We start from the raw sequence: 27,633 nt of genomic DNA, 5'->3' as shown, positions 1-27,633 counted from the left end.
TTAGCCAATAATTGTTTAACTGTATTATTAATATTCACATGCATATTTGAGTGTTTGAGCATGAAAATAAAGATTTTGTGATGATGAACCGGCTTTTATTGACGTCCCTGTTCTGTTTCATGGTTTGTTTACAAGCTGCAGTGTTTGGAGGGTGGGGCCACAGTTTGACAGATATGAGTGACTACCGAACTATGATTAATGACATAAACAACACTCTGCCAACCTTTTTCATATCAGTGACCCCTAAAAACCAGGCTTGAGCACACAACTGCACATGCATCAAGATTTTATAACAGAGAGCGTGAGTTTTGAAGCCCATAAAAAAATGTGTTTTACTCAAAACTGTAAAAAATTAACTATTTATTACACCTGTGCCCACTTTTGTTGAGATAGTTTTTTATTTATACCCAGATTTTAATAAGTTTTTGCCAAAGAAAAAAAAAACATCAAAAAAGACACAAGGATGACTGTATTGTCGCACGTGGACGTGTGCAGGAGTCACAGCATCCCGACTGAACCAATGAAGCTGCAAACCAGCACACCATCATTCCAGCTGCGCCCCGCTGCCATAATGAACACCTGCGGACACGCCCACCTGCCGCTTTTCAGCTCCCTTATTGGCTCTTTGTTTAAACATCTCGCAGGCTGTCCAGGGATTGGCTCCAACATCACAAGTGATTTCGTAAAGCAAATCTTTTGGAAGTTGTTTAAAGGGGATAAGTGGGAAAAACCCTTGAGATAACTGCGGGATCAACAGCACAATTATTTGACTGTACCTCCCTCTCCCTTTTTTTTCTCCCCCTCTCTCTCTCTTGCTGCTGTTAATCGCTGGAGGATTTGTCGGATTTTTCCTGAGCGTCTCAGCATCTGTGAGTACCTGAGTTTACTTGCTGCTGAAGCTGCTTCGTGTATTTCTCCGGGTCAGGATGAGAGCAGAGCTCTGCTGCTCAGAGAGATGATAGAAAGTTGATCTCAGTTCTGATTTCAACGCAATTTTGCGCTCAGGGTGAAAAATAATATCGAGTTGTAAGATGCTTACTTGACAAGTTAGAGTCGGAGAGCTCGTAAGGCTATTTCATCATCACATGGCACGATGAAGAGCTGCTTCACAAAAGTGGTTTTAAAATATCGAAAAAGCCGAGCAGCACTAAGAAATACGATTGTTTCAATTTATCAAGTGCAACTGAAATCTCTGAAAACACTAAAAAATGTGTGGAATTTCTATTTGTGAATAATTGTAAAGATTTCGAGTTTTTTCTGTTCAACTCCAGACCAGTTTTTTATCTTTGCAATTTTCGGGGGTAATTCTTTTCAGTTTATTATTTTTGTATATGTTTCCATTTGCTTTCATGTGGTATGTAATTTAGAGTAGAGAGTTATATCATATAAAATAATCTCATATATTAAAAAAATGAAACATTCTAAGAAAGTTCAATGCCAAAATGTTAAACTTTTTGAGCTTGATGTTTTGGTAAAAAAAAAAAAAAGTTTTCTGTTTTCACCCAGATTTATCAAAAATATTTAAATCATTTAGTTTCGTTTTGACAGATAAAATGTTTTTAACTGTTGATTTGATCAGTGATCTGTTGTGAGGCTGTTGTGGTGTTAGCTTAATATGAATGGACATTTTTGAATTCTCAAAGTGTAATTCAAAGGGTCTGGTACAATAGTTCTGCAGTGTGTGTGTCCTTCACACAGAAGAGACTTTGTGTGTGTGTGCGTGTGTGTGTGCGCGTGTGTGTGTGTGTGTGTGTGTGTGTGGTGTGTGTGTGTGTGTGAAAGTGAAGATGTTGCTGGCTCTTTGTCGCAGTGTTATCAGGATCTGAGCTGGGCTTGAACGCTCCAGAAGGCACATGCTGATGTTGCATGCTGTGATAATGGCCTCTTAATGCCAACATAAATAACCAAATCGAAAACATTTCTCTGCTCCAAACAACAGATTCTCTTCCACACTTATTTCATGGTCTCTGACTGTTTTACTACAAATTACCTCATTTTGACGAGTCCTATACTCTGATAGTGTGCCGGCTTTCTGTTGACCCTGCAGATGGTACACACTAAAACAATGAGTGCATCAATAGTTTTGTAAATTGTTGTGTGTGCAAAAGTCAAATCGCAACTTTGCTTGACGTCTCATGTGGGGTGTCTTGTTTTTTTTTTTACTGCAGTTAATGCGGGGCAAAGTGAGTGTACGTCCTTGACTGGATAATGTAGAACTCCTCCATTTCAGCAGACTGGTCCCCAGTGGTTTAGAGCACTTCCATGTCATTTTCTACGTCCTGAAACTGCTACATTATTGGGAATTTGTTACTTTTTTCTCTGCGTTCAGACTGGTTACATTCCTCTGTCAGTACCATGGAAAAATATCGGTCTTTTATTCTAACCTGATTTTTAATGGCTTGAAGTTCAGCTGGACAGATTGAAGTTTTCAGTAGACGTGGTATCTTCTAAAAGAAGTTGTTAATCCCGCCTAATTGTGTATTTCAAAGAATTTTCTCAGGGGACCTGGACACAAAGACATATCCAAAGATTTTACTCTTTTTCCAGCAAACATTGTTTTTATGTTTTGAAGTTTCCTTATCCTCCTTTTTTTGATTAATAGTAGTCTATCTGTTTCTAACAAAGAGCATTTAGATATAAGTCTTTAAAGCTGCCGTTTGTTGTCTGCACCTGCACAGCTCATTTGTCATTACATCCTCTTCAGTGGGTAGAAACTGCCTCTTCTCCTGCCCCTTTTGTTGTTAATCAACCCCTTTGCTAACACACACAGTCTACATCGCTTCAAACCAGCGTTATCACTAGACTCCGCTCGCCGTGGGAGCTAGCATCAGCTCGGGCCATATTTCTGCAGGTGTCAGCGGAGGTGCTTCCTCTCCCTGCCGTTGTGCTTTTCAGAGTATTACTCAAACAGCAATGCGGTTTTATCTCAAATTGAATTGTTGAGCGAGATGTTAAAGAGCCATACATCACCTGGACACTCGGAGCAGAGAGGAAGAATCTGCAGCAGTGCAGGAGTGGAGATGGGAACGGCTCAATGGCATTACAGGTGGAACGAGCGTGATGATGAAGGCTGCGTTCATAAATCCGCGGGCAGAGCAAATCAAGCTGTCAGCATGAATGCCATTTAGTGTGTGTGTGTGTGTGTGTGTGTGTGTGTGTGTGTGTGTGTGTGTGTGTGTTGTGTGTGTGAAATTTTGCAGAGCTGTTGAGGATGAGCGTATTATTTTAGCTTTAAGGAGGTGACCTTCCTGTTTTTTAAACTCCTCAGTTGTGTTTCTCTTATGTTTTCAGCATCAGAGACCCCGCCTCTACCTGCCTGCACCTCACAGGTCGATTGGATCAATTCCTTCATGTTCACCTTTTATCCACTGAGCACCAAAAGGACACTAACACATCACACAGCCCTTTGATCCCAAAAAGCTTTCCTAATTTAGAGTTGCTCACTGTCTGTGAGGAAACAGCACCTCCTGGTTCTATCAGGTCGTATTGGTTTCTTCTTCTGGCCTCGGGCTAATGCCCTCTCCACGTATGGATTTTCTGTCCTGTATTTTCTCGGCCTGTCCTCCTGTGATGGGTAGTTCAGATCTAACCCTGCAGAACGCTGCTGATTGCGGTGGTAGATCTTCATCTTTATGTCTGAGTATTGCAGAAAGCTCTGCCAGCGATCTGCTGATGTTCGCCCCGCGATGGATTTGAAGAATTTGCTACAGGGGCATGTGTTGCAGTTTAGAAGTTTATGACTTACAGTTTATCTGATTCTCATTTGTGCAGACTCTCAGGACAAAGTGTGCTGGAGATCAACCAGACAGGGTGGTGTTTAAGTGTGTTTTAGGAGAGATGTAAAAGCTGCATTGATCTACTTTTTACTTGGACTTCAAAAATAGCTGCACCTTTTCTCAGCACATTTGAAATATTTTCTTTTTGGGAGGAAAAAGCAGCAGATGTAGTTTGGAGCCGCAGAAAGACAAACAGTAAGATGATAAAAGCCTTCCTGACGCTGTGGTGATGCAAACAGTGTGTGTTTCACCTCCAGGTGAGGATGTTGTGGCTGGTGTTGCTCCTACCTGCCCTCTCCTCGGCTCAGCGATCAGAGCCAATGTTTTCAGCCGTAACCAAGACCGTCCTGCCTCCTGACTACGACAACAACCCCACCCAGCTGAACTACGGCATGGCCGTCACCGATGTGGACGGGGATGGAGACCTGGAGATGTTTGTAGCGGGGTGAGAGCGGGGGAAGCAGCAGATCCTGTAAAACAGTGTTACGTTTTTTATTCAGGCTTGATGAAACCTAAACCCCTAATATCCCCCTGGGCTTCCCACAGTGTAACATTTGTTCTCATGTTGTATCATTATGGACAATTAGAGCAATTAATTAACTGTTGAGTGATATCCAACTCTAAATCAGAGGCTGAATTAAAACGTCCCTGTCATTTTCTAAGCTAAAGGTTAAAGATAAAAGCCTAAAAGATGAGGATGGTGAGGATGCCCTGCGGCTCACTCAGCTGATGAAAATGGATGTGATTGGATTGAGTGCATTGATGGGAACAGTTTGGCAAGCTTGCCTCCATCCAGAGAGGCAGTAATAAATTTCTCAATGCTTAACAGAATATAGACGGAGCAAAATGACCCCGCTTAATAAATGTCATTTCGCCAAGACATCCTGTGTGAGTATCCTTGATAGGAGGGCATAAAAAGACCCCATTTAGTAGATTCTTTAGTTGAAGTGTTTTAGATTATACTAAATTGACCTTGTTTACTTTTAAACCGTAGGACTGTGTTAATAGTCAGAACAGGGAAGAGTTTTCACAGGTGTTGATTAATTAGATTTTTGTCACCTTCTGGCCCATTTTCTCTCCAACTTTAAACTTAACAAACACTTATTTTAAGATTTAGTTTGGCTCTTTCATTACTTTATTTGACAGGACAGTGGATAGAGTAGGACATTGGGGAGAGAGAGTGGGGAATGACATGCAGGAAAGCAGCCGGACTTGTACCCTGGCTGCCTGGTTTGCCTGTGTACAGGGGGCTCGACCTAACTGCTGGGTCAACTGGTGCCCCATACTGAACAAACATTTAAAATATTTCTCATAGAGTTTCAAAAATTCTTTAATTATATATTGATTTGAAAAGGGACATTGTACATTAATCAACATTCAGACGGATGTATATGTACCTGAGTTAGCCAAAAGGTTCATTTTCATCGGCAGTCCCTTTGCCAGATGTTCTTTCGCATCATAATATTAAATATAACCCATTAACATATATAAAAAAAAACTAAACATATATAAATATATACAATACAATACGGTAAGTACATTGATTGGCGCTCTATAGAAGAATCTAAAGAAGTTCAGGGAATATTATTAACATGTGTTCTTAGGTGAGTGCTGCCATTGTTGTCACTTCTCCATTATGTAGGTTTATTATTAAGTTTTCAGAGACGCTCAAACTCCAAGAAGTTATTCATTATAATTTTTCGAGTGAGAATTAGTTTCTAGTTTTCTTGAAATCAGGATCAAGCTAGTAGTGGATCATGTAGCCTTGAGCTGATAGCTTCAGCTGAAATGTGAGCAGTGGTAAGTTCACTTACAAACTCCTTACATCATTTTTTTCTTATAGCATAAATTAACTGTTTACCTTAAGTGTCATCACTTATTAAGGCAAGCAAGAGTGGTGTTTCCCAAGATCTATAGCAGACTAAGAACAGTAAAATCAGTGGATTGTATCTTTAAGATTTGTATCAAAGTTATCAGGGGACTTAAACATCTTGCTTTAATAAAATTCTGCAAAACAATCTAGTTGTGTCTTAAAAAACAAAAAAAAACACTATTTTATTCAGGCTTCAAATTTCCTGCTGACAGGCGTATGTAATGAAGATGTAACAGCTTTCCTTTGGTGCCTTTTGACAGCTACAATGGCCCGAACCTGGTTTTAAAGTATGACAAGCAGAGGAAAAGGCTTGTCAACATCGCTGTTGACAACCGTAGCTCCCCCTTCTATGCCCTGAGAGACCGTCAAGGCAACGCCATCGGAGTGACAGCGTGTGACATCGACGGAGACGGTCGGGAGGAGATTTATGTCCTCAACACCAATAACGCTTTCTCTGGTACAGTAGATTTTTTTTTAAACACTCAGACACTCTCTGTTACCTCTTTTCTTGTACAGAGACAAAGCAGGAGGATCAGTATGCAGATATTAAGCTTATCTCATCGGAGTCTTCATCAGATAACAGATACGCTTTGTGCTGCTATTAATCAATCCGAGAGCTTCAGAGCACAGACTGCCACAGCTGCAACACCTCACCTCTATCATTTTATGAAAATGATAAAGGTCACTTTAAGCTTATTGTTGTTAACAATCGCTCAAAGTTCTTGTAATGCACAATTGACCACGTTCACATGGCGGCCGTTTTCCTCTGACATCCCTAGAAAGGTGGGAAGCTCAAAGGCCGCTATCAGGAAGTACTGCTGTGTTCCAGGTCGTAGTTCATGCAAACGTAGGAAATCTCACAAATCTTGATCATTTCATCACTCCCAGATTCAACAGCAAATTGAAAGGACACGGTAGTTAAAGTGCAGGGGCATTGAGCGTTATTAAATATTTAATAGCACTTAAGCTACAGTCAGATAACACCAAATGTTAGCGTTCAACCTCTTCCTAACAATTTACCATAAGCCTGCAAGTCTTACAGGATTTGATGAGTAGGGCGTGCATTTCTATCTAATATTGATGTAAACTAGGAAGGATTTTATACTAACATTAACTGTTTTCTGCTGTTAACTAAAAAGTAAGATGTGTTTATTGAACAAACATATGGCCTGGTGTCCTGTCAGGTAGCCACTTGCCACAGTCTTTAGTCAGTTGGTAATCAAATCCGTGGGACATTAGCCTGTTTCAATGTAAAACAACAGAGCCTATTTGAAAACCCATTAGCTTCTGTCAGACAACACCAAAGGTTAGCAAACAATCAACTTCTAGTCACCATTAGACCCCCTATAAACAAGAAAGTATGCTAACAATACATTTTGGTAGCTTTATAAAGGTTAAATTTTGATGCAAACAGAAAGACGTATAGTCCTAGTAAATGCTACTTGTAGCTGGGAAGTGGCTGAATGCTAACAATAACTTCTGTCTGATGCTAGCTAATGATGTATTTTCAATATCTGTTGTCTTTTTAATTTCTTATCAATCAAATCCAAACGCCCTATGCCACCATTTGCCAGTTTTCTCACGTTAAAACATGTTTGATTATCAATTAACTAGTGTCAAACAGCAAACATTAGCATTCAGACACTTCCTAGCAAGGAAGGGGTTCAATACTACTATTAACTGTTTTCCCACAGTGGTTAATGAAGCATCAAATACTGTATCTTGATTTGAAAAATCGTCCCAATTTGACTCAGAGTTATCACTTTCAATGTCTTTCCAGTTGCTTATTTTGAAAGCCTGAAAGACTGGCACTTATGTAAAGATTCAACCGCCTCCTAGCTATTTTTTTTATTAGCGAGGAAGTGCTGAATGTTAATATCAGTGTTAGTGTTATACAATATGATTAGAAATGCGTAAATTCCTAACGTATAGTAAGTCAGCTTTGAAGTGATTGAATGAAAACATTATCGTTTGTTAGACTGGAGCTAATAAATCATCAAATAAGATGATTTCACAAAAACATATATCTCAGTGTCCCTCAGGGGTTTTCATTAGCCACTGTCTTTAGTTGCTGATCTGTCAGGAGTCAATGAAATGAAACCTCTTTGTCATATTCCCTACGCTTTAACCCCTTGAAACCAGCAGTATGACATGACAGCATTTGAGCTCTCTAGTCTGAGTATATTAACAGGAATAAAATAGCTGCCGTGTGAATACGTTGTAAAACTCTTTACTCTGGAGGATCTTTGCCTCTCTGACACTGCATCTCTCCTCATCAAGGTCGGGCAACATACACTGACAAGCTGTTTAAGTTCCGTAATGGACGCTTTGAAGATCTGCTGAACGACGACATTAACGAACACAGAGATGTGGCCAACCGAATGGCTGGGCGCTCAGTGGCCTGTGTGGACAGAAAGGTACTAAATACACACACAAACACACTTATGCACACAGACTAAATTCAAATCCGCACACTCACAAACTCCCTCGAGTGTCTTCTGTGTACATGCATGGATGGGTCTGTTTGTTTACCAGTGATAACTCATGCCCTGCCTACGCCGCCCTTCTCAGCATGTGCTATGACAGTTCATTTGGGGGAATGGTGTGCCATTTTCTCTCTTCTGTCCATCGCACCAGTGTAATTACAGAAGCCAGGGCTCGTTTGTTTTATAGAACATCGTATGAGGGGAGGAGTGATGACTGCACAGTACTGCTTTCTGCCCGTAGCATTTTCTCTCGCTCTCTCAGTCACTTTCCCATTGTTTTCTTCCCTCTTTCCACCTCTTTTACGCCCTTTTTTCTCTCTGTGACGGACACGCTCGTACTCTCTTTGTCTCTTATCTCACACACGCATACAGCTCTTACATCCAATCAGGGGAGGGGATAAAGGAAGTAATAGTGGGAAGAAGACAGTGGGGATTACAATAGATTTTTTTTTTACGGAGATCGGACTGTGGTTAAAAAAAATAAAAAACCCACAGTCCCATCTCAGTGAGCACTGATAGGTTGTGCAGCAGCCAAACTGATTGGAAAGATATCTGCTTTTAATGGCATAATGCTTTTAGAGGAAGCCAAAGTGTGCTCTTCCATGCAGGTTCCTGCAGACTGACAGAGGAAAGACTGAAATACATTTTCCTAGTGCTGATCAAGTTCTATTAGAATACATTTGGAACAACAGCATAACTTTGCATGGCCCAAATTGAATGCATTTTGTTTAGTGTGCAAGGTAGTTACTGATTTGGTATTTTAGTCACAAATAATGTGTTATCGTTCAAGAGAAAAAAAGAGGGATAATTAGTCATCCAACTGTTTCATCCCTCCCAGTCTCCTTGAAAGTGACGTGCCATCATTAGTCTTTGACAAACTGATGAAGGTGACATATTGAGGGATCTCACATTGAACTGATGGAGTGGTTCCCTTTGCAACCACTCTGTGGCAGGATAGAGGCTATGGAAATAAGTCAAGCTCAAAATTCTGAATAATTGCAATGGGTTAAATAGAAAGCACGATATTAATCTCTTTTAAAAAAAGGTGAAAATGCAACATAGGAGGTGGTAGCTCACTCAGACGTCTCTGTGATCGCTGTAAAGTTGGATGTAAAAGGCTTGCAGGCTAATATCCGTGCACCCACATGCACTCTGCAGGCATGCATGTCACACTATTCACAATGCCAATTCCAGTGACAGAAATTAGCCTTGGGCAAAGACTTATTGAAAAATCGTTGACTTTTAAGTTTGTTAAGTAACGGCCAGTGGCCTTCAGGTCTTACATTGTAGTTCATTCACATTTTTTTCAAGCTCTGTGTGTGTGTGTGTGTGTGTGAGTCCAACTCACTCCTCTCACAGGCCATAATGTGTCGCTTCATGGCATTTACATCAACAAGACTCATTTACTTTCCTTGTCTTGTGAAAATAAAGTAAAGCTAACATAAATGGTGAGATGGCGTGTGTATGTGTGTGCTTTTGCATATGTTCATGTGTTTGTATTGATTGAAATATGTTAGGCCTGGTGGGAAAGCTCATTGGAATCGAGTGTGTAGTCTATTAGTGTGGTTCCATCTGTGAGTTTGTGTCTGCAGGGACTCTGACTGATAATGGAGTGTGAAATTAATCTCCAAAGGGAGGCGGAGGAAGGAGGATGGAAGGAGGCTGAGAAAGAGGGAGTAAGGGTAGGAAACAGGGAAAAGGCGGAGATGAGGGGGGAAGAAAAGGTTTCATTGGAAGAGGCTGAAACTTCAAACTATTCATAGAGATACCAACAGAATACAGACAGGGTTAAAGGATAAAGGTAATGTTAGATATAACAGCTTGGTCATTTTAACTCAGGATATAGAACAATGTTTTTTAGGATGAGAATGTGTAAAATGAAGTTGTTAAACTAAACAGTCAAAAAGACAATTACTCACAGTGATACATCTACAGGAAGTGATCATCCCATTCTGCAGATCTCAACAAAACTTTATTCTGATTTACAATTGTCTCATTGTTAAGATGTCCAATCTGCAATTTTACTTTTTTAGGGTCAATTTTGTTGCTCTCTTTCTTTTTTTTCTAACAATAATCTGTACACGACATGCTGAGCACCGAACTGCAGGAGAAGAGTCGGTGACCATCCTGTAAACAGCGACGGATTTTGCGGCCAGCTATATTTTTCAGGAGTTGGTGGGGACCAAAAACAGAGACAAAAAGAGGAGGGATTTTAAACCTGAAGTCATCAGGTGGTCAGCCACATGGTTTAAACAAGATTTCTTTAGTTTCTTTGTAACTGTTGGATGTGTCAGTGTGTTTGCTGAGAAGTTTTTCAGCTAAAATGTTGATGATTTGTTTTATTTCTGAGGGCCCCATGTGAACTTGTGCACTATGGAAAACATGCAATATATGTTGCTTGTGTTGTCATTGGTATGTGCTTTTGAGTTTACATGTATATTGCTGATTATTGATTTTTTTTAGTCCTAATATAGGACTACACTTCAGTTTAAGACGAATTTCCCCACAGTGACGTATCGTATCGTGTCACATTGAATGGGAACCGTACTTGTTTTTGTTGTTTATTTCTTTCCAGGGTACTGGACGTTATGCCATCTACATAGCTAACTATGCCAGTGGAACCGTGGGTCCTCATGCTCTCATTGAAATGGATGAGACAGCGAGTGACCTCTCCCAGGGCGTCATTGCTCTCTCTAATGTGGCGGAGCAGGCGGGAGTCAACAAGTTCACAGGTAGGTGTGAAGAAATGCATGACTCTCAGTGTGTGTGTGCGTGTGTGTGTGTGTGTGTGTGTGTGTGTGTGTGTGTGTGTGTGTGTGACGTAGACCTTCCCTTTAAGAACATTGAGCACTGCTGGACCTTCAGTCTGATTTATACAGACATCTGCAGAGGAGCATGTGCTTGTCGTAGACAGAGTCTGAAATATTGGACTTTAGAGGAAGATGTGAGGCAAGTAAGGAAGAGTTGGATGGGTGCCAGGTGAAAAAAAGGAAGCAGAAAGAAAGACAGCATGATGGGTGTTAAGTGTAAGCGAAGAAAGAGAGGGAGATGTGTATGTGGGCTCTTTTGGCCCCGTCAGCTGTTTACTACAGTCAAAGTCACACGGAGGCGAAGAGGAAGGACGGCACACACATACATCAGAGCGGCTCAACAGTCCAGAGATAGCATCTATCACAGCCTGGTGAGGTTCCCTCAGACATCTGAAGGTGTGAATACAAATACATGGAGACCACTACTGTACTGGACACTACTTTTAATGAGCCAGAGACAGTTTGACAAGAGTCTGTGTTTTCAACAGAGGCTGACAACAAGAAGCTGGTGTTATTTCACATATTGAAAATAATCACTGCTTGCATGCTGACTGATTAGTTTGTACATTTTGAAACTAAGTAGCAAGGTAACATTATCAGAGTAAAAGATGAAATCACTAGAGTGGAGCTGCAGACATTTTAAGAATCACCCAAAATACACCTCAGCATTTCTCATTGTCCTCTCTTTAAAGCTTTAGGGATGTGGTCATGTGGTAAGAGAAAATAAGATGGGAAGACAAGAGAGCGACCAGACAGTTTTAGAAAGAAAATAACGTGGAAATGTGGTCATGAAGCAGTTATAATTAATACTGCTCCTCCAAAAGCAAACAATAAGATTAAACTATTGTAGGTAGATATCTTAACGCTTGCTGCTGTTGCCACAGCGTCAGTTTCAGTCAACAAGTAGTGCCTTTGTTGACATTTTCCACTAAAAAATTCACAGTTAGTGGTTCATGAACACGTGTAAAGTATGCAAATACAGCTTTACAAAAGTTCCAGACAGAAATAGCAAGGAGTTAAGAGGTACCACTTTGTCTCTGGATGACCAGATGTATCAGTTAAACATTGGGAGAAGAGGTTGGTTAAATCAGGGTCAAACATGAAATGATTGTCTGCAGTGCAGGAGTCTTACAGTGTCTCTAGAAAATACTGTATGTATAACACACTTTGAAAGACCAGTAACATTTTAAGAAATGAAAGTTCATTACAACAGCTTTAGAGAAAAGAAAATACTTTCTTTAGTTTAACATTTCATTGATTCTGTTTGAAACAAATTAAATTTAAATATAAGCCTTAAGCTGTACACCATCCACCAAAAGGCCTCTTCTGACCCTTTGTTGTATTTCTATTTGGGGTATTTGAGTTCAATATTTTATTGCCACCTGTTGTTTTAAATTCTTGATGTTTTCTTTTTTTGCTGCCTTGTTGCTAAAGTTCTTGCTTCTGAGGAACACTAGAGATTCAAAATGAGCAAAGGAGTTAGACGGACAAAAGTTGCCATTTAAAGCTTTTGAGACCGAATGGGTGACCTTGAAATAGATTTTGTTTACTATAAAAATAACACTGAAATTCATCACAACACTTCCCAAGCTTGCATCAACATGCATTTAACCCTGTGATAGATATCTGCTGTAGTTTAGAGGAGGAGAACAATAAACGCCAACATGAACAATTTCACAATGATCTGTTCCTTTGATAACGGAGACCATCATGAGGAGGAAAAAAAAAAAAAAAAAAAAGCCGCCTGTGCGATACTTTATTGTAACCACTTGAATGTCCTTGACGCTGGTGTCCAACTAACTTTTGGAAATGGTTGACGACTTTGTGATTGAGTGCCGCAGAATCAATCTTCATCATCCGGGGATCTTTTTTGCATGCAGGATGTCATCTAAGTCACTGTGAGGGGGGGCAGCAAGAGCTGAGCCGGCTCACAATGCTGTGAATGATGTAGGGCGGACGGCTTTGTCATCAAACTGCCGTTAATCAGAGCAGAGGGACAGTGGGTGAAGTTGTATATCTAATGGTTACATATCTCTGGGGAGACATTAGCGGTTTATGGCCATAGGGGGCGAGTGATATTTGTCTGGGCTGATGGAGCGGGCCAGTAAATCAGGAACAAGTCCTGACTCACAGCACTGACTCTGCATACTCGAAGGGCAATCAGAGAGCCCTCTCCACTCTGTAATTAGACTCCACCGGTCTCAGATGAGACACTTTAGCGAGACACTTCACTTTATAGAATGTCATTGGAAATTCCTGTGGTGATATTGAGTGGAGTGACGAGTTGCAAAGGTCTTTTCACAATGAGAAAATTACAGATGGTTTTTGTTTAATGCAAAAGATTCTGTGCATGTGTATTTGTATGTCTGCGCTTGTTCCTACTGTAGGTGTGTTTGTTTGTTTGTTTGTGTGTGTAGCCCATCATAGTCAGTGTCTGTGTCAGCAGAAAGATCTGCCCTGCATAGAGGAAATGGCCTGGAAAGACTGTAATAAACTCTCGCTGTTCATTTCTGTTATGGAGCTGATCTCTCTCCCTGGCTTATTTATTTATTTTTTTTCACTCTTCCCACGTTATTTTCTTTCTAAAACTGTCTGTTCGCTCTCTTGTCTTCCCATCTTATTTTCTCTTACCACTGAGCTGCATTGTGCCTCTTTCTCTTTGGGCAGGAGGGCGCGGCGTTGTTGTTGGCCCCATCGTCAGTCAAACCCTGTCCGACGTGTTTTGCGACAATGAGTATGGACCCAATTTCCTGTTCAAGAACAACGGAGATGGAACTTTTACTGATGTGGCACAGCAGGCAGGTAAAGGAACCATTACATATTTATATTGAGAAAAAAAAAAAAAAGAACAATACAGAAGGCGGGCTATCATTCAGAATAAAGAGTATACTCTTTACCTGTAGGTTTGGAGGACCCAATGCAGCACGGCAGAGGAGTAGCTCTGGCAGATTTCAACCGTGATGGAAAGACAGACATCGTCTACGGGAACTGGAACGGACCTCATCGTCTGTACATACAGATGAATAACCGCAAACAGAAGTTCAAGGTCAGTCCAAGGCTGTTTTCAGAGGATTCAAAAATGTACAACTAGAAGAAATGCTGATTGCAGAGCGAGACTTTCATTGCCTTATTGAGTTTATGTACAAAGGTGATTTATGCTGAAAGAGTATCAGCTATACCTGTTCTATAGGGTTTTGCCTTTATTTGATAGGACAGTGGATAGAGTGGGAAGGACAGAGGGTGGGGAATGACATGCTGGGAAACGGGCGCCCCATCATAAGCACAAAGTTCTGAGTTCATATCTGTTTTTGTATCTACACTGAACCAAACAACACCATCATATAGGTGTCCAAGAGTGTGTTCTTTGAAGACTTATTTTGGGTCTTTTATTTGAGAGACTGAACATTCACTGGACAGAGTCAGAGATTGGGGAGAGAGTGAGTTGGGAATGACGTTGCGGGAAAGGAGCCACAAGTGAGATTCAAACTTGTGCCATCCACTTCGAGGACTACCCTTCGTACATGGGGTGCGGGAACTAAACACTAGGCCACCGGCGCCCCAACAGAGTGTGATTTGAATGCATCATCCAGCGTTCTGGGAGCTTTACAGGTGTGACTTGTAAACAACAGCACCGGCATTACACACATACAGAGGCCCCCGTCCGATCCTGCTGGTTCCCCCTTTTTATACAGAAGTGGGCTGTGATCCGACTCCTGGTGCTGCATCAACAGCTGAAAAAGAATCACCTGGGTATTGAACCTTTTAAACTAAAAAAATAAGCTAAATTAACAGGATGTGTGAAAAAAATATATAGAGGGAAGTAAAACAAAGTTACAGAGGATATGTGAAAAAAATACTTTATTAACAAGTTGGTGAAGAGTAAAAATGGAGCTTGCAGAGAAATTCAAACTCTTCTTACTTTTACACACCTGCTCACCTGGCCATTATAGGTATGATTGTATGATTGTTGGTTTTGGGAAGGTAGAAAAATAATCAGATATCATCACATGAAACCACCCTCAGATTCCTCTACCATGTCATACTAATGCCTTTTAAGTGACCCACATTGCAAAATACATCTCTGTCATTTGATTCTAGTTGTATTCTGGACTGGTGTCAACAGCTTTGGTTTTTACTCTTTCTGTGGAAAAAAGTATTTCCATTAAAAACAGATCACAGGTGGTTCTGTGGATATTCCAGAGTAATTACTACTTATTGATTATCTACAGTCTGTGATAAGCTCACTAGATCAGGCACAGCAAATGATGACGGACAACTTTAGAGTGAGGTTGTTTCTCTTTTCCTCTCTCAGTATAATCAATGTCTAAATGAACAAGCCGCACACAAACAGCAGATCCCACTCATTAACTCTGTGAATCACAGTTATCTATGCTAATGAACGGCAAGTGAATTAGGACTACTCAGTGCTGGCCAGCTTTAGGATTTAAGTGTGTGGGATTTAAAGACGGACGGGCAGTGATTTACTGAATCGACGGATATAGACGACTCCTGAGAGGCGGCCTGCTGCGAGCACGTGTTTGTGTAGTACAGTGGAGAGCAGCAGACACAGAGACGGGCTGTCCTGCGTGTAAATCTGTGAAGGTTTTGTGCTCAGTGATCTATCTCTCAGCACCTGCTGCAGCATTTTTTTTACCAAAGAGATAAACGTCACAAGAGACATCTTTATAGGGGTCGAATAAGGGGTTAATGTGTGATGCTTAGCCCAGGGACAGTTCCATCAGCCTTAGACTTAGACACACACACACACACACACACACACACACACACACACACACACACACACACACACACACACACACACACTAAGCGCTCCAATACACACACAAACAGAGAGAAGACAAATTGAATAAGCAAGCTGATGTTTTTTTAAACCAAGATTGTTAAATCACAAGCCCACAACAACACGTTTAAGACCCCTTTCCCCCACACGCTGACACTCCTACTTGCCGTGTTGACCTTTGGCATGCATAATGAAGCCGTTGTATCACTCCAGTAAACCGCTAATTAAATTGGGCTGAAACAGCAGCTTGCCTGGGTGGTGGAAAGTGCCGATTAGGCCCGTTTGTGCTTTAATTAAAATCTATTGCTGAGGTTTTCCTTGCAATAGGTTTAACAAGCCCGCACACACACACACACACACACACACACACACACACACAAAACACAAATACCTAATACATATTTAAAAAGCTAGAAAAGGTCCCAACTCGAAGTTTTGCCCTGGCAGGTATTGTGAACCGAAACATTTAAAAACTGACTTAATTGGCACAATGAGGTGGAGTTTAGAAGAATAATTTCAGTCTCCATTATAATCACTATACGTTAAAGTTTGTAATAAAAACATAACACTCTAATATATCAGACAGTCTAAGATTTGTCATTGACGATGATTTGAAAATCCAAAGATATTCGTGGGCACACCTGAACCTTAAATCTCAACACTCAACACCAATTTAAGAAATTTCCCTCAATATGTTTTTATTTCATAAACAGACATTTTCTAAAATCCATCCACATACATGTTACAAACTATCAAGCAACACATAGTTGTTAACAGAACATTTTATAAATAAATAAATGTTTTTGGATGAATAATCCGATCCTGCTTTCATTTAATAGTGTTTAATACTCATTGGAAAGTCTTTACCGTTGGACACCTACACTGCAGCAATGGCAACAGGCAGTTAAAAAATAACTATGTAGAAATGGTCAATGTTGTCGCCGATAGTCTTTTTTTTTGTAGCTCACAAAAAGCCGTATGATTCATTTCAGCCTGTTTCATAACCAGCTAAAATTCCCTCACATGATTTTTAAGATTGAAATCATTTATTTCATCGTTATGATTTATCGTTAAAGACTCTTGTGGGTTACTTGTAGTACCACTACAACCCACTGGAGGGACCACAGCAAACACTTTGCTAATTGCTGTACTGTATCATAAGTACATGATTTAAAAAACCAAAATTGTTATTCTTAATATTTATTTAGAGTTAAAATAGTTTCCTTTTCAGAAGAAATAGAGAGTTGACATGAGAAAGTTTTGAATAGTCGTTTCTAAAAACTTTCCCAGTATATTCTTTTTTTTTTGTTGGGAGAGTGGCTTTCATTGTCTTTACGGCCCTTCTCTTCACCAACCTTGTATTACAGTAAACTCAGATCTGTCCCCCCCCCCCCCCCCCCCCCCTCCCCTCCATCGTAGCCTCAGTTGGCCATCCACTCTCCTTCACCTGAGAAGCAGAAGGTCACTGTGGTCCCCCCCTCCCCTCCCCCTTTGGCTTTATGAGCCTTATAATTAAAACAGGGAGTAAATACAGGGGGGAGTGAAGGGCTGCTCTATAACTCTTTCCAACTTATCACCGTGTCACTGAAGCGGGGAGATATCTGTTACTTTCTCGTGCAAAAACTCCTCTGCTGAGAAGACTCTTTTTTTTGGCCTGGAGAGCTGCAGTCTACTTTTCTGATGCCAGAGGATGTAAAAAGGGTCTCAGTTCTTATCTTTAGGCTTCAGTGGAAACTCTGAGCCAGGGTGACTTACAGTGAGTGATGACAGATCAGTGTCTCACTCAAGGACTGGACGCTGATTATTGATGCTGTTTGTTGTGAGAATTGCATTTGTGACCTTCAGGTTATGGAAGAGTCTCTCTAGTCATTGGCTCAGTTCACACCACCTGTCAACATGTTGGACTGAACACACACAGCATGCTGGCTCTGATGTTGTGCTGCACTGAAGATCTCTTTCTTTCTTTTAACTCTAAAATGATCCTTCACTGATTTATGATTGGCTCTGTGATGTTCTCACATTCGGCTTCAAGAGTTTTTTTGGCGATCAAGCTGCATTTCTTACTGTTGATTTTCAGCAACAATACAGTTTCCTTTAGCATGATAATCAACCCCTTCAAACACTGGAATTGACCAACAGATAACCCTATCAATAAAAAAAAGCTAATGTTTCTGTGTTTACTTTATTGAAACAGAATACGCTATCATCAGAATGAAAAGTAACACAAAGGAAATGTCATGTTTTTGTGTCTGGAAAGCAAATATTAGAGACTGTTGGATAATTACAAACTATTCATAAACTGAGCCCTTATCCCCAAAATATAATAACAAATATTTAAACTAGAACAGAATTCTTTCAATATGACAAACACATCAGACTTAAATGATTTCAGTGAGCATAAATAAAAGTGTTAACTTGTGAGGTAGCTTCACCAACGTACAAAGATGTGATGAGCAAGACCATACAGACATATTTAATGGCAAAAGTCTAAGAAGTTGTTTAGAAGTAAATCAAATTTGCAAAAGCTTGTCTGTTTTTAAAATCCCTCAACTGAAAAACAAACTGCTGTCATGGCGTCCCTGCATAGGTTTGTGTTTTTGTGTGTGTTTGTGTGTTTCTAATGTCCCTTTTTTTCCTCTTAGGACATAGCATCCCAGAAATTTTCTATGCCGTCTCCTGTTCGCACCGTTATCGCTGCAGACTTCGACAATGACAACGAGCTGGAGGTCTTTTTCAATAACATCGCCTACAGGGGTCCCTCTGCCAACAGGCTCTTTAGGTACGAAACACATACATACATACACCTTGAAAATATAAACACAAAGTATTATGCTGCGTTTAGGTATTCATTTGGTAATGAGCTTAATAGATTACTCCTGTGTCTTGATTTAATATTCTAAAACTGAGATTGGAAGCTGAGAAGAATTTTAAACCATCAGCCAAGGATACTTATCTAGTCTGGCATCCCGCCTCCTCCTCCACACATGGATGAATCTTTCATTAAGACAGTTTTAGGTCTCTTTTTTGGCTGACGGTTTGGCTTCCACTCGAGATAATATTAATGAACTCAGCCTCTCAAAATGCAATATATGATACATATCAATTGTTAGGACTTAATAGTAGAATAAACCCATCCTGTCTGATTAAAAAATCTGATCTGGCTTATTTTCTTGAATAGGATGCAGCAGTCATGATGAATGTTGCCATGAGCTGGTGGGTCAATTCATCCTGAATATCAATAATCAGCGTAAGCCCCAGAGATTTCCTGGATCAGAATATTCCTGAACGTCGAGTCACTGGCGCAGAATTTTGTCTTGGTGCACACGGTGAAGGGCTGACAGGGGTCACTGCTTCACAGCTCGTGGCTCCACCATTGTCTAGTATGACGATGAATCAGCTCATTTAAATCTCTGGCACTGAGGAGACTAGCTCAAACTATTATACCTCAGATAATTAATTTAATATAGCTAATCAATATTTAGTTGAGCAGTGGGGTTTAGCAGCCAGAATCTTCACATTGATGCACTTTGAAATTAAATTATGACTTAAAGAATCTGAAGTATACAGACAAGGGTTTTACCATTATAGATACTGTACTGTAGCAGGAAATGATTTGAATAGCTTTCATAGATTACATTAAACACACGTTTTGACCAGAGTGAATAGAAGACAATCAAATCAAAATCATTGATATTTAGTTTTTCTAAAGATTAGTGCATCAGATACATACACATGAATACTAATAATCAATAGAGAAAAATCTGATGTTGAAATATTGAAAGTGTAGCACCTGTGGCTTCTCATTTGTGACAGTAATGCAAGAAGAGAAAGCAAAGTGTTATAATAGAAAATAATAATAGTGCATTGTCTACATAGCCACTCACTTTCTTAATCGTATCCCCCCCCCCCTCCTCCCCTTCCTGTTGGCTCTGTGGGTGTTTGTGCGTACTTTGTCTTGTTGTTGTTTCTTGTGTTTCAGCTGTGTGAATTATCTATGTTGTAGATATTATATTCATATGGAGCTCCTAAGGGGACATGGGTGGACCAAAAAAAAAAAAGGTTTCTGGTGCTCACTATTGTTGAACATACCTTGGGCTCAATAAAGTATCTCTCTATCTATCTATCAGAAACTATCTTGTGCTCATACAACACCTTCTCGTGCTCACAGGATATATGCTGGTGTGCACCAGAAACTTATTTTCCAATTTTTTGGAGCTCTGTAAGCTCTGTAAATGTAACCTACTATTCTCTTTATTTTTAATGCAATGTTAGGTGTACAAAATACTATAGTAATGGGGGCAGCATTGAGACTACACAATATGAGCAATGAATCTCATTTGATATGATGATTTCATGTATCGTATGTTAAATAATCTGTAAAGTAATTAGTTACCATATTGTGGATTTATAAGGACAGTCTTTCTTTTTTAAATGCATTTGAGTAAAAAAGCTTCATTTCCTTCCAACACTTCACATTTTTTTATTCATAGTGGCCACAGTATTAGAGTTTGATATCGATTGCGGGAACTTTTGATTTGACAGGGTGAGCAGGAGAGAGCATGGAGACCCTCAGATAGAAGAGCTGAACGTTGGAGAGGCATCAGAGCCTGAAGGACGAGGAACTGGTGAGTATCTGTATCAAGACTGATCATTAACAAAGACAAGAACCTGCTATTCCTACATCCTACCATTAGGTGGCACCAGAGCTCCACTAGCTATTTGAAATCCCTCATGCGCTTTAATGTTCCACATAATTAGTTATATGACCGTCCATGAGAATAATGAATGCTACAAAGGCTGTTTCCTGCAGTGTTTACCTGCATCATTACTGTGATGGATCTGCAGGAGCTGTGGCCACTGACTTCGATGGAGACGGGCGCCTTGAGCTGCTGGTGTCTCATGGTGAAAGTGCAGCACAGCCGCTCTCTGTTTATAAAGTCAATCTGGTGAGTAATAAAGAAATGTCATAAAAACCTCAAAACTATAAATAAGTATAGAATAATCTGACCCTTTCTTATCACCTGTTTTATGTCTTAGGGCACCACTAACGCCTGGCTGCGAGTCATTCCCAGGACCAAGTTTGGAGCCTTTGCCAGAGGAGCTAAAGTGGTGTTGTACACTAAAAAAAGCGGCCCACACACACGGATCATAGATGGAGGCTCAGGATACCTGTGTGAGATGGAGCCTGTGGCACACTTTGGCCTTGGTAAGTTTTCATTCAGTATAGGGCTGGGAATCGTTGGGTGTCTCACGATTCAATTTCAATTCTTGGGGTCACGATTCGATTCAAAATGATTCTGGATTCGTTCATACTTCAGGATCTACTCCAGTCATCTGTGAGACTGGCTGAATTTGTTGCTCTGTTTGGGATTTGTGAGTTTAAGAGATAGCCTTAGCACTTAGCAGGGAGTGACTGATTAGCGCCAAAAAAAAGATTTTTGGAAGTTATGACTCTATTTTAAATCTCAGAAGATAGGAATCTCGATTTTTACATAAATCAATTTTTTTCCCACCTCTAATTCAGTACATTATATATGTCCTTATTTCAATTCTGCTGTTGCAGGTATTGAAACTGCAACGTCTTAGCTATTTGAGCGTGTTCTCTAGTAGGGCTGATCTTATGATGTTTAATTAGGAATTGTCAGAGTAATGACTGAATCGTCTTAACTGCTATAAAACTGTTTCAGTAGAATGATGAAAAGCAACTAAATTCTCACATCTGAGTCACTAAATCAGGAACAACCAACAATTTTAGCACAAATCTTTGTTCAGCTGGGTAAAGGACAGACTGACGAAGAGAAATAGACAGAGTGAGTGATAAAGAGCACCGCAGTGTGAACGGAAATGAAAAGATAGTTTCAATACCTCCACTTGATTAGACACCCATGGGAGTTGTGTGTAGGATGGTGCTTGTTAGACAAAGTGGGGACAGATGAGGGACAGATGCTGCAGCTGGAAGCCAGCCTGGAACCAGCTTCCTGACTCCCCCTGCCCTCTAAGGGACTGTCAGCTGGTAGTCATCCAGGCCTGGTAGCTCACCCTCTGCTGGCCCTTCTCCCTGCTCAGTAAGCGTGGTCTGTTCTGCAGGGGCTCAGTTTTAATGCCTGATTACTCATAAGAGACTCGAGGAGCAGCATGGTTGCTTCAGAACAGTCCTGCACTCTGTAAAAAGCTACAGTTGAGATAAACTCTTTCTACTACATGAAGAGGCGTCATGTGGCTTCAGAACAGGTGAATAATTCTTTGGCTCTCAGGCAGCACACCTGCTGAGTAAATCACTGTCTGGCAAGGTAACTCAAGATCTGTTTACATTAGAAATGCCACTTTAATTAAGGCTGCAGAGGCCCTCTGGAGAGGGGCTTTCTCTCTGCCTGATTAAAGCAGTTAATGGAGAGAGAAGAGGAGAATGCAGCTCTGTCTTTCACTGTGACAGTGTCAGTGAAAAACAGAAAAACAGCCTGTATTAACTGACAGTATGTACTGAACCTTATGAGTCCTCGATAACCACTTGTGTTTATGTTGATGTTTCGTGTCTGACTAGGTAAGGATGTGGCTACCAATGTGGAGGTGTACTGGCCGGATGGTCGATCTTTGGCCCGGCCCCTGGAACCTTCAGACATCAACTCAGTGTTAGAGATCCACTATCCAAGAGACGAGGAGGAGGTCACTCCTACAGTGGAGATAGAGGTGCAGCAGAGCTTCAAAGCAATGAGATATTCTAATTTAAAGTTGAATAGAATTTGTCACTTTAGAGAACTTAAAAAATGGGTTGTGTATCTGCTTAAATCAAATCAGTAATGATCAACTCTTTAGGAGCCCTTTGAATTAAGACTGAAAGTCTTAGGTTTTGTTTATATTATGCATTTTCTACAAGTACTTTTCCTTTAGTCAAATAACAGCTCAGCCACTGTTAGATCATGTAGTAATGCAGAGAAAGTGGAAAGAACCTGGGTATCATGAGGGCTCAGCAGTTAATTATCTGCCTTCTACCAGGTAGTCCAGTCATGCAAAGAGCAAAGACTCATTTACATTAAGAGTGAAGTTGAGGACAGTTAAGATGGGTACCAATAAAAGACAACACTGGACTAGGGATGAACTAATAATATTCACTCATTTGATATATACATGGAGGTGTGTGACAGCTCTGTCTGCGTGTAGCACGGATGTGTTGTAACAAAACGCATCACGATCCAGTTTGATAGATTGTGATTTATTGTCATATATGAATAAGATGATAAGATGCAGCCTTTGTTACTCTAACCTTTTGAGGGGGCTATTTTTTAATATGTTAGATATGTGCGTATTTCTAAGCTATTCTTCTATTTTTAGCCCCAAAATGAATTCCTTTAGGTGAACCTATCTGGATAATCATGTAAATAAATATCTAGCTGGTATACAAGATTTTTCATCCACAAACCTTCTTGTTTCTGATGAGGCTGTCTGTGTGTTACAGTGTGGTCATGGGTTTGCTCTGAATGAGAACGGCCGGTGCACAGGTAAGTTCTTCATATTTTGTTTTGATGCTCCCTCTGCTTGTGTCTAAAATAAAGACAAAGTGTGTTTCTTCCTCTCGCCTCCACCTCCCTCAGATGAAGATGAGTGTACCCAGTTTCCCTCTGTGTGCCCCTCTGACCGGTCCGTCTGCACCAACACCTACGGCAGCTATAAGTGCCGCGCCAAGAGGAGATGCAACCAGGGCTTCGAGCCCAACGACGATGGGTCGGCCTGTGTGGGTGAGTGGTCCTGGCAGAGTCAGGCTAGACTTAGCTGGATTACAGCGATCAGGAGAACAAAGGTAGCACAGCCAGAGAATGAGATGCCTTAAGCTGCCTTAATTACTCTGCTTTTTCAGTAAAGGCTTAAAGGTGCGCATTCCTCAGGCCGTGTCCCCTCTCTGGACCCTGCTGTCTTGCATGACCACCTCCCTCACATGAATGTGCTCTCTTACAGACATGAGAGCCGCTAAAAATGTGGACTGAAAAGAAAATATGCGTAAATGATACTGAGGTTATACTGTACGTGTAATCAAGGACATCCACTAAAATTTAAGTTTAAATAAACTTCATAAGCACTGGGAGATCAATTTAAAAAAACAGGTCATTCGCTGGTCAGAGCACTTCACTGCACTGCGACGTAACTGATAATATTTTGATTGAAATCTGCACTATGAACATTTGAGCTGTTGTCATGGTGTATAGTGTCTCACTGATAGATTACGTCCCTCAGAAATGCATGATGACTTTGTTTTGAGCGGTGATGATTTCATCCATCCAACAATAGAGTACAGTTCAATGACCGTATGCTCTAGTTGATGATTTCACTACTCAACATCACTGTTGTTTTATACTGGTTGTAGATTAAGGTTATTTATTTTGTTATCATCTAATCACAACGCTTTGTCATATTTTACTTCCGCCTACATTTCAGTACACAGTTGACAGACGTTATTTTCAGTCGTTACTCTGTCTCTGAGACAATTAGGCACGAGAGGCAGAACTGTGACAAACACTGAATTAAGAATAATGCTTTTCACTGACTGGTAGTGGGAAGTGAAAACGTCATTTCTGCGAAAATATTTTGGGTAATTTGGACGTTTCGCTCTCCTAGGTAAGATGAACCTTATGTCTTTGTGGTGGAACTAAACCATGACTCATCTTATGCTACAAACTAATTAGTTTCAACGTCTGGTTTAGTGTGGATTTCACACCCACTGGATAACTGAGAACCTTCACAGACGACCAATTCAAACCCAGTATACTGTGAAGAGTTCACAGAAACCTTTTAAATTTAGATTAAAAAACAATCTTTAATACGTTGTGACTCTATGTTACGTGGTTGAATGCAGATGTTGGTGGACTTTCCCTTGTCCTCTGTTTTGTCTTTCTCTGCAGCCCAGGTGGCTTACTTTGGGGGAACGCGGTCTTCTGGGGAAAACAAGTGGTCAGGCTTCTCTCTCTGGGGGCTCTCGGTCTCTGTGCTGCCCCTCGTCTCTACCCATCTGAGGATTGGACTACTGTAGCTGTTGCTGTCTTCTCCCTATCACAACACCCTCCACTCCTAAAAGGGGAATGTACAGAAACTCTTGGAGAAACTTAACATGAAACATCGACCTCCTTCTCCTCCTCTGTGGATCTCTGCTATGGTTTTTCCACCTGTTATTTCCAGTCTAACCCCTTCCTCACTGCTGCTATGTGTCACCTCTTGGCTCCCGGCCCCTTCTGGACTGTAAAGACACACACAGGGAGCATGCTCGCTGGGAGCTACGGGGTTCAGAACTAACTGTGTCACACCCGCAGAGCCCTCACGTCATCACCTGGCACTTATCTTTGTGGGACCTGAACTGAGGCCAAGTCAATAAGTGGAGCTGCAGCACATAAACCTCTGCACACACAGCAGACAGATCTACTGGCTGCAGCGACCACAGTCATTAGAGGCACGCTGAGGCCCCATCTGCAGCTCAACAATGCCACTATGTTAATCCTTACAGTGTCACTCTCATTCTTATAATGGGCTAACTGGGATGCTGAGAACCAGCAGGTCTCGAAGCTTTAGGTTCTGTGTTTGTTTGTGTGCGTTTGAGTGTGTGTGTATGTGAGAGTGTTTGTCGAGTCCAAAAAGGCAGTTGGGTAGCGGAACATATGCCAGACCATCTGTCTCCAATGGTTGGTGATATTTTGTTACCTATGAATAGAACAACAGCACAGTGATGAATAAACACACAGATCTGTGTGTGAGAGCACAAACGCAGGCAGGAGCTAATTAATTCATGTAAAGAACTTGAACCGTTCACAACTGACTTGGCAAAGTTTTAATTACATAAAACTTGATGTAGATGTTTTGAATGGACATTACCATACCATATTTACTGCTAATACTTATCCTCAACTTAGTGTATATTGCTTGTTTTTCTGCTGAAATAAAATAAAGAGCAGGCGACAAGCACATAAGATGTGGATTCTTAAGGAGCATGTGTTTCTAAAATAAAAGTATTGTTCTTAAGAAAAACTTTAAAGTAAACTAAATTGTCCCTTACATGTAACATCAGTGAGTTTCAAATGTTAGAGTTGAAGCACAGTGGCTGGAAAGTGCCTTTAACCCATTAAGAGCATTTTAAAACTTACTGAATGGTTTGTGATATAAAATGAAGCCAGACGGGGTTCATATTTTTGTCTCTTTCAACAAACTAACTTCCCTTTCCTGCTGATGCCATTCAGTCCTAATGCTAACAAACTAAATGAATGACTAATATATACATTTTGAAAGCTTATTTCTAAATAATCGATTTCCTGAAGCAGTCGGAAACAGCCGTCGTATCAAATGTCACTCAAATAGCAGCACACTGCTGGTTCTGCTGAACTACAGTCCTTTCATTGTAGAGATTATAGTAGTAGTAAGATTGCTGCCAGTATTTGTGTGATTGACTGATAATGGAAAAGATGGCCCATGTTCTATTATTCTAATAGGAACATATATTTATTTGAATGATAACGTTAGTCCACTAAACTGTATCCATTTAATGATAAATAAAACACAAAGATAAAAAGGGGAGAGAATTTAAGGCAAAGAGAGTTTAACCTCTCAAGGACCCAGATGTTTGTCAGCTGATCCGTCTTGATACAACTTACATGAAGTGCACTTTAAAAATGCAGTTGGGGCACCGGTTTAGGGGCTTCGGTCCTCAATCGTGCTCTTTGTTGGTTCGACTCCCCAATTAGCAACTGTCCCCCTCTCCCTCCCACATATTTCCTGTCTCTTGTCAAAAAGGCCACACACAAACAATGCAGTTAATCACATAAAACACCACATTTATTATTAACCATCAATCCTTGCCAAATGTTTCTCGGCAGTTTTTTTTATCAAATATTTTGGAACAAAAAGTTGTGCAAAAACAGATGACTGACAGTGTTTTGCTTCCACATTATTCCGTAGGGGAGCATCAGTTCTCCTCTCTGCAATCCCAGTGTACAAACTACGCAACACAACCCCAAACGTATCCAGTGTAAGCCCACGATCGGTGTCTCAGCAGGGGATAGATTGTTCTTCGAGAACTGGCCTGTACAGTCCTCCAGAGGTAGAGGCCGAGTGTGTGTGGGTGTGTGTGGGTGTGTGTGTGTGTGTGTGTGTGTGTAATTCCTCTCTTTTTTCACTCGCTGAGGGAAGCGTTACATTTTTTGGGACTTTTTTTAAAATCTGAAACCTCACACATTCCATTTAAGAAAGAGCACCAAACAACGTCCCTGGACATCAGTTCGAGTGCTCTAATGAGTTAGACTCAGACCACAGATGCCACCTGTAAATATCCAACATGTCCACTGAGATTTAGAGACTGGACTTTTTCCTCTCGGAGAGGCATCGGAGCATGAAGAACTAATAAACAAACGATGATGGATGTGTTGAGGCAATTAAAATGACTCACCATGGATCTTTGTTGGATCCACGTCGAAGATGTTGTCATGCTTTTCTGTGTGTAAGCCAAAGAATCTGTGGAGGGAGAGTCACAAGGGGTTCAGCAAGATCGTGTCCGCTGAAGGGTGATATTTGAATATATCTGCTCAGATATGTTCACCGTACAATTATGTCAAAGAGGATCAACTGAGGTTGCTGAGAGATGTTATTGTAAAGAAAAAAAAAGACCTTTTCTATAGTTTCAATCACACTCTTGAACTGTATCACAGAGGACTGATAGCTCACAGTATGCATGAACACTTAGATCAACACATGGTTATAAAACTTGCACGCTTTGAAAAAAAGGACAAAGTTGTTTTTTGACCACTTTGCCCACATTCTCCTACTTAATCACACTCTTAATAACAATGTAATCATTTCATGTCCAACACATGCTTGTGTGAATCCCGTTTGTATCTTTTCCTATAAATGTGTTGAAATA

The 27,633-nt window shown here is 40.7% G+C and overlaps 1 protein-coding gene across 1 annotated transcript; it reads left to right on the top strand.

Moving 5' to 3' along the window:
* On the top strand, positions 1-27,633 carry crtac1b (cartilage acidic protein 1b). Its single transcript, XM_065959675.1, has 15 exons — positions 1-869; positions 4,034-4,221; positions 5,910-6,106; positions 7,930-8,066; positions 10,711-10,867; positions 13,613-13,747; positions 13,849-13,991; positions 18,389-18,525; positions 20,289-20,371; positions 20,592-20,692; positions 20,784-20,952; positions 22,288-22,433; positions 23,200-23,242; positions 23,336-23,479; positions 24,638-27,633. The coding sequence occupies exons 2-15, from the start codon at positions 4,040-4,042 to the stop codon at positions 24,763-24,765; spliced, it is 1,902 nt and encodes a 633-aa protein (XP_065815747.1). The 5' UTR covers positions 1-869; positions 4,034-4,039; the 3' UTR covers positions 24,766-27,633.

The sequence above is a fragment of the Labrus bergylta genome, chromosome 10 (genome assembly GCF_963930695.1).
Source record: "Labrus bergylta chromosome 10, fLabBer1.1, whole genome shotgun sequence".
Taxonomy (NCBI): domain Eukaryota; kingdom Metazoa; phylum Chordata; class Actinopteri; order Labriformes; family Labridae; genus Labrus; species Labrus bergylta.
Note: the sequence above shows the minus strand (reverse complement) of the source record. Positions and strands in the feature narration are given on the sequence as shown.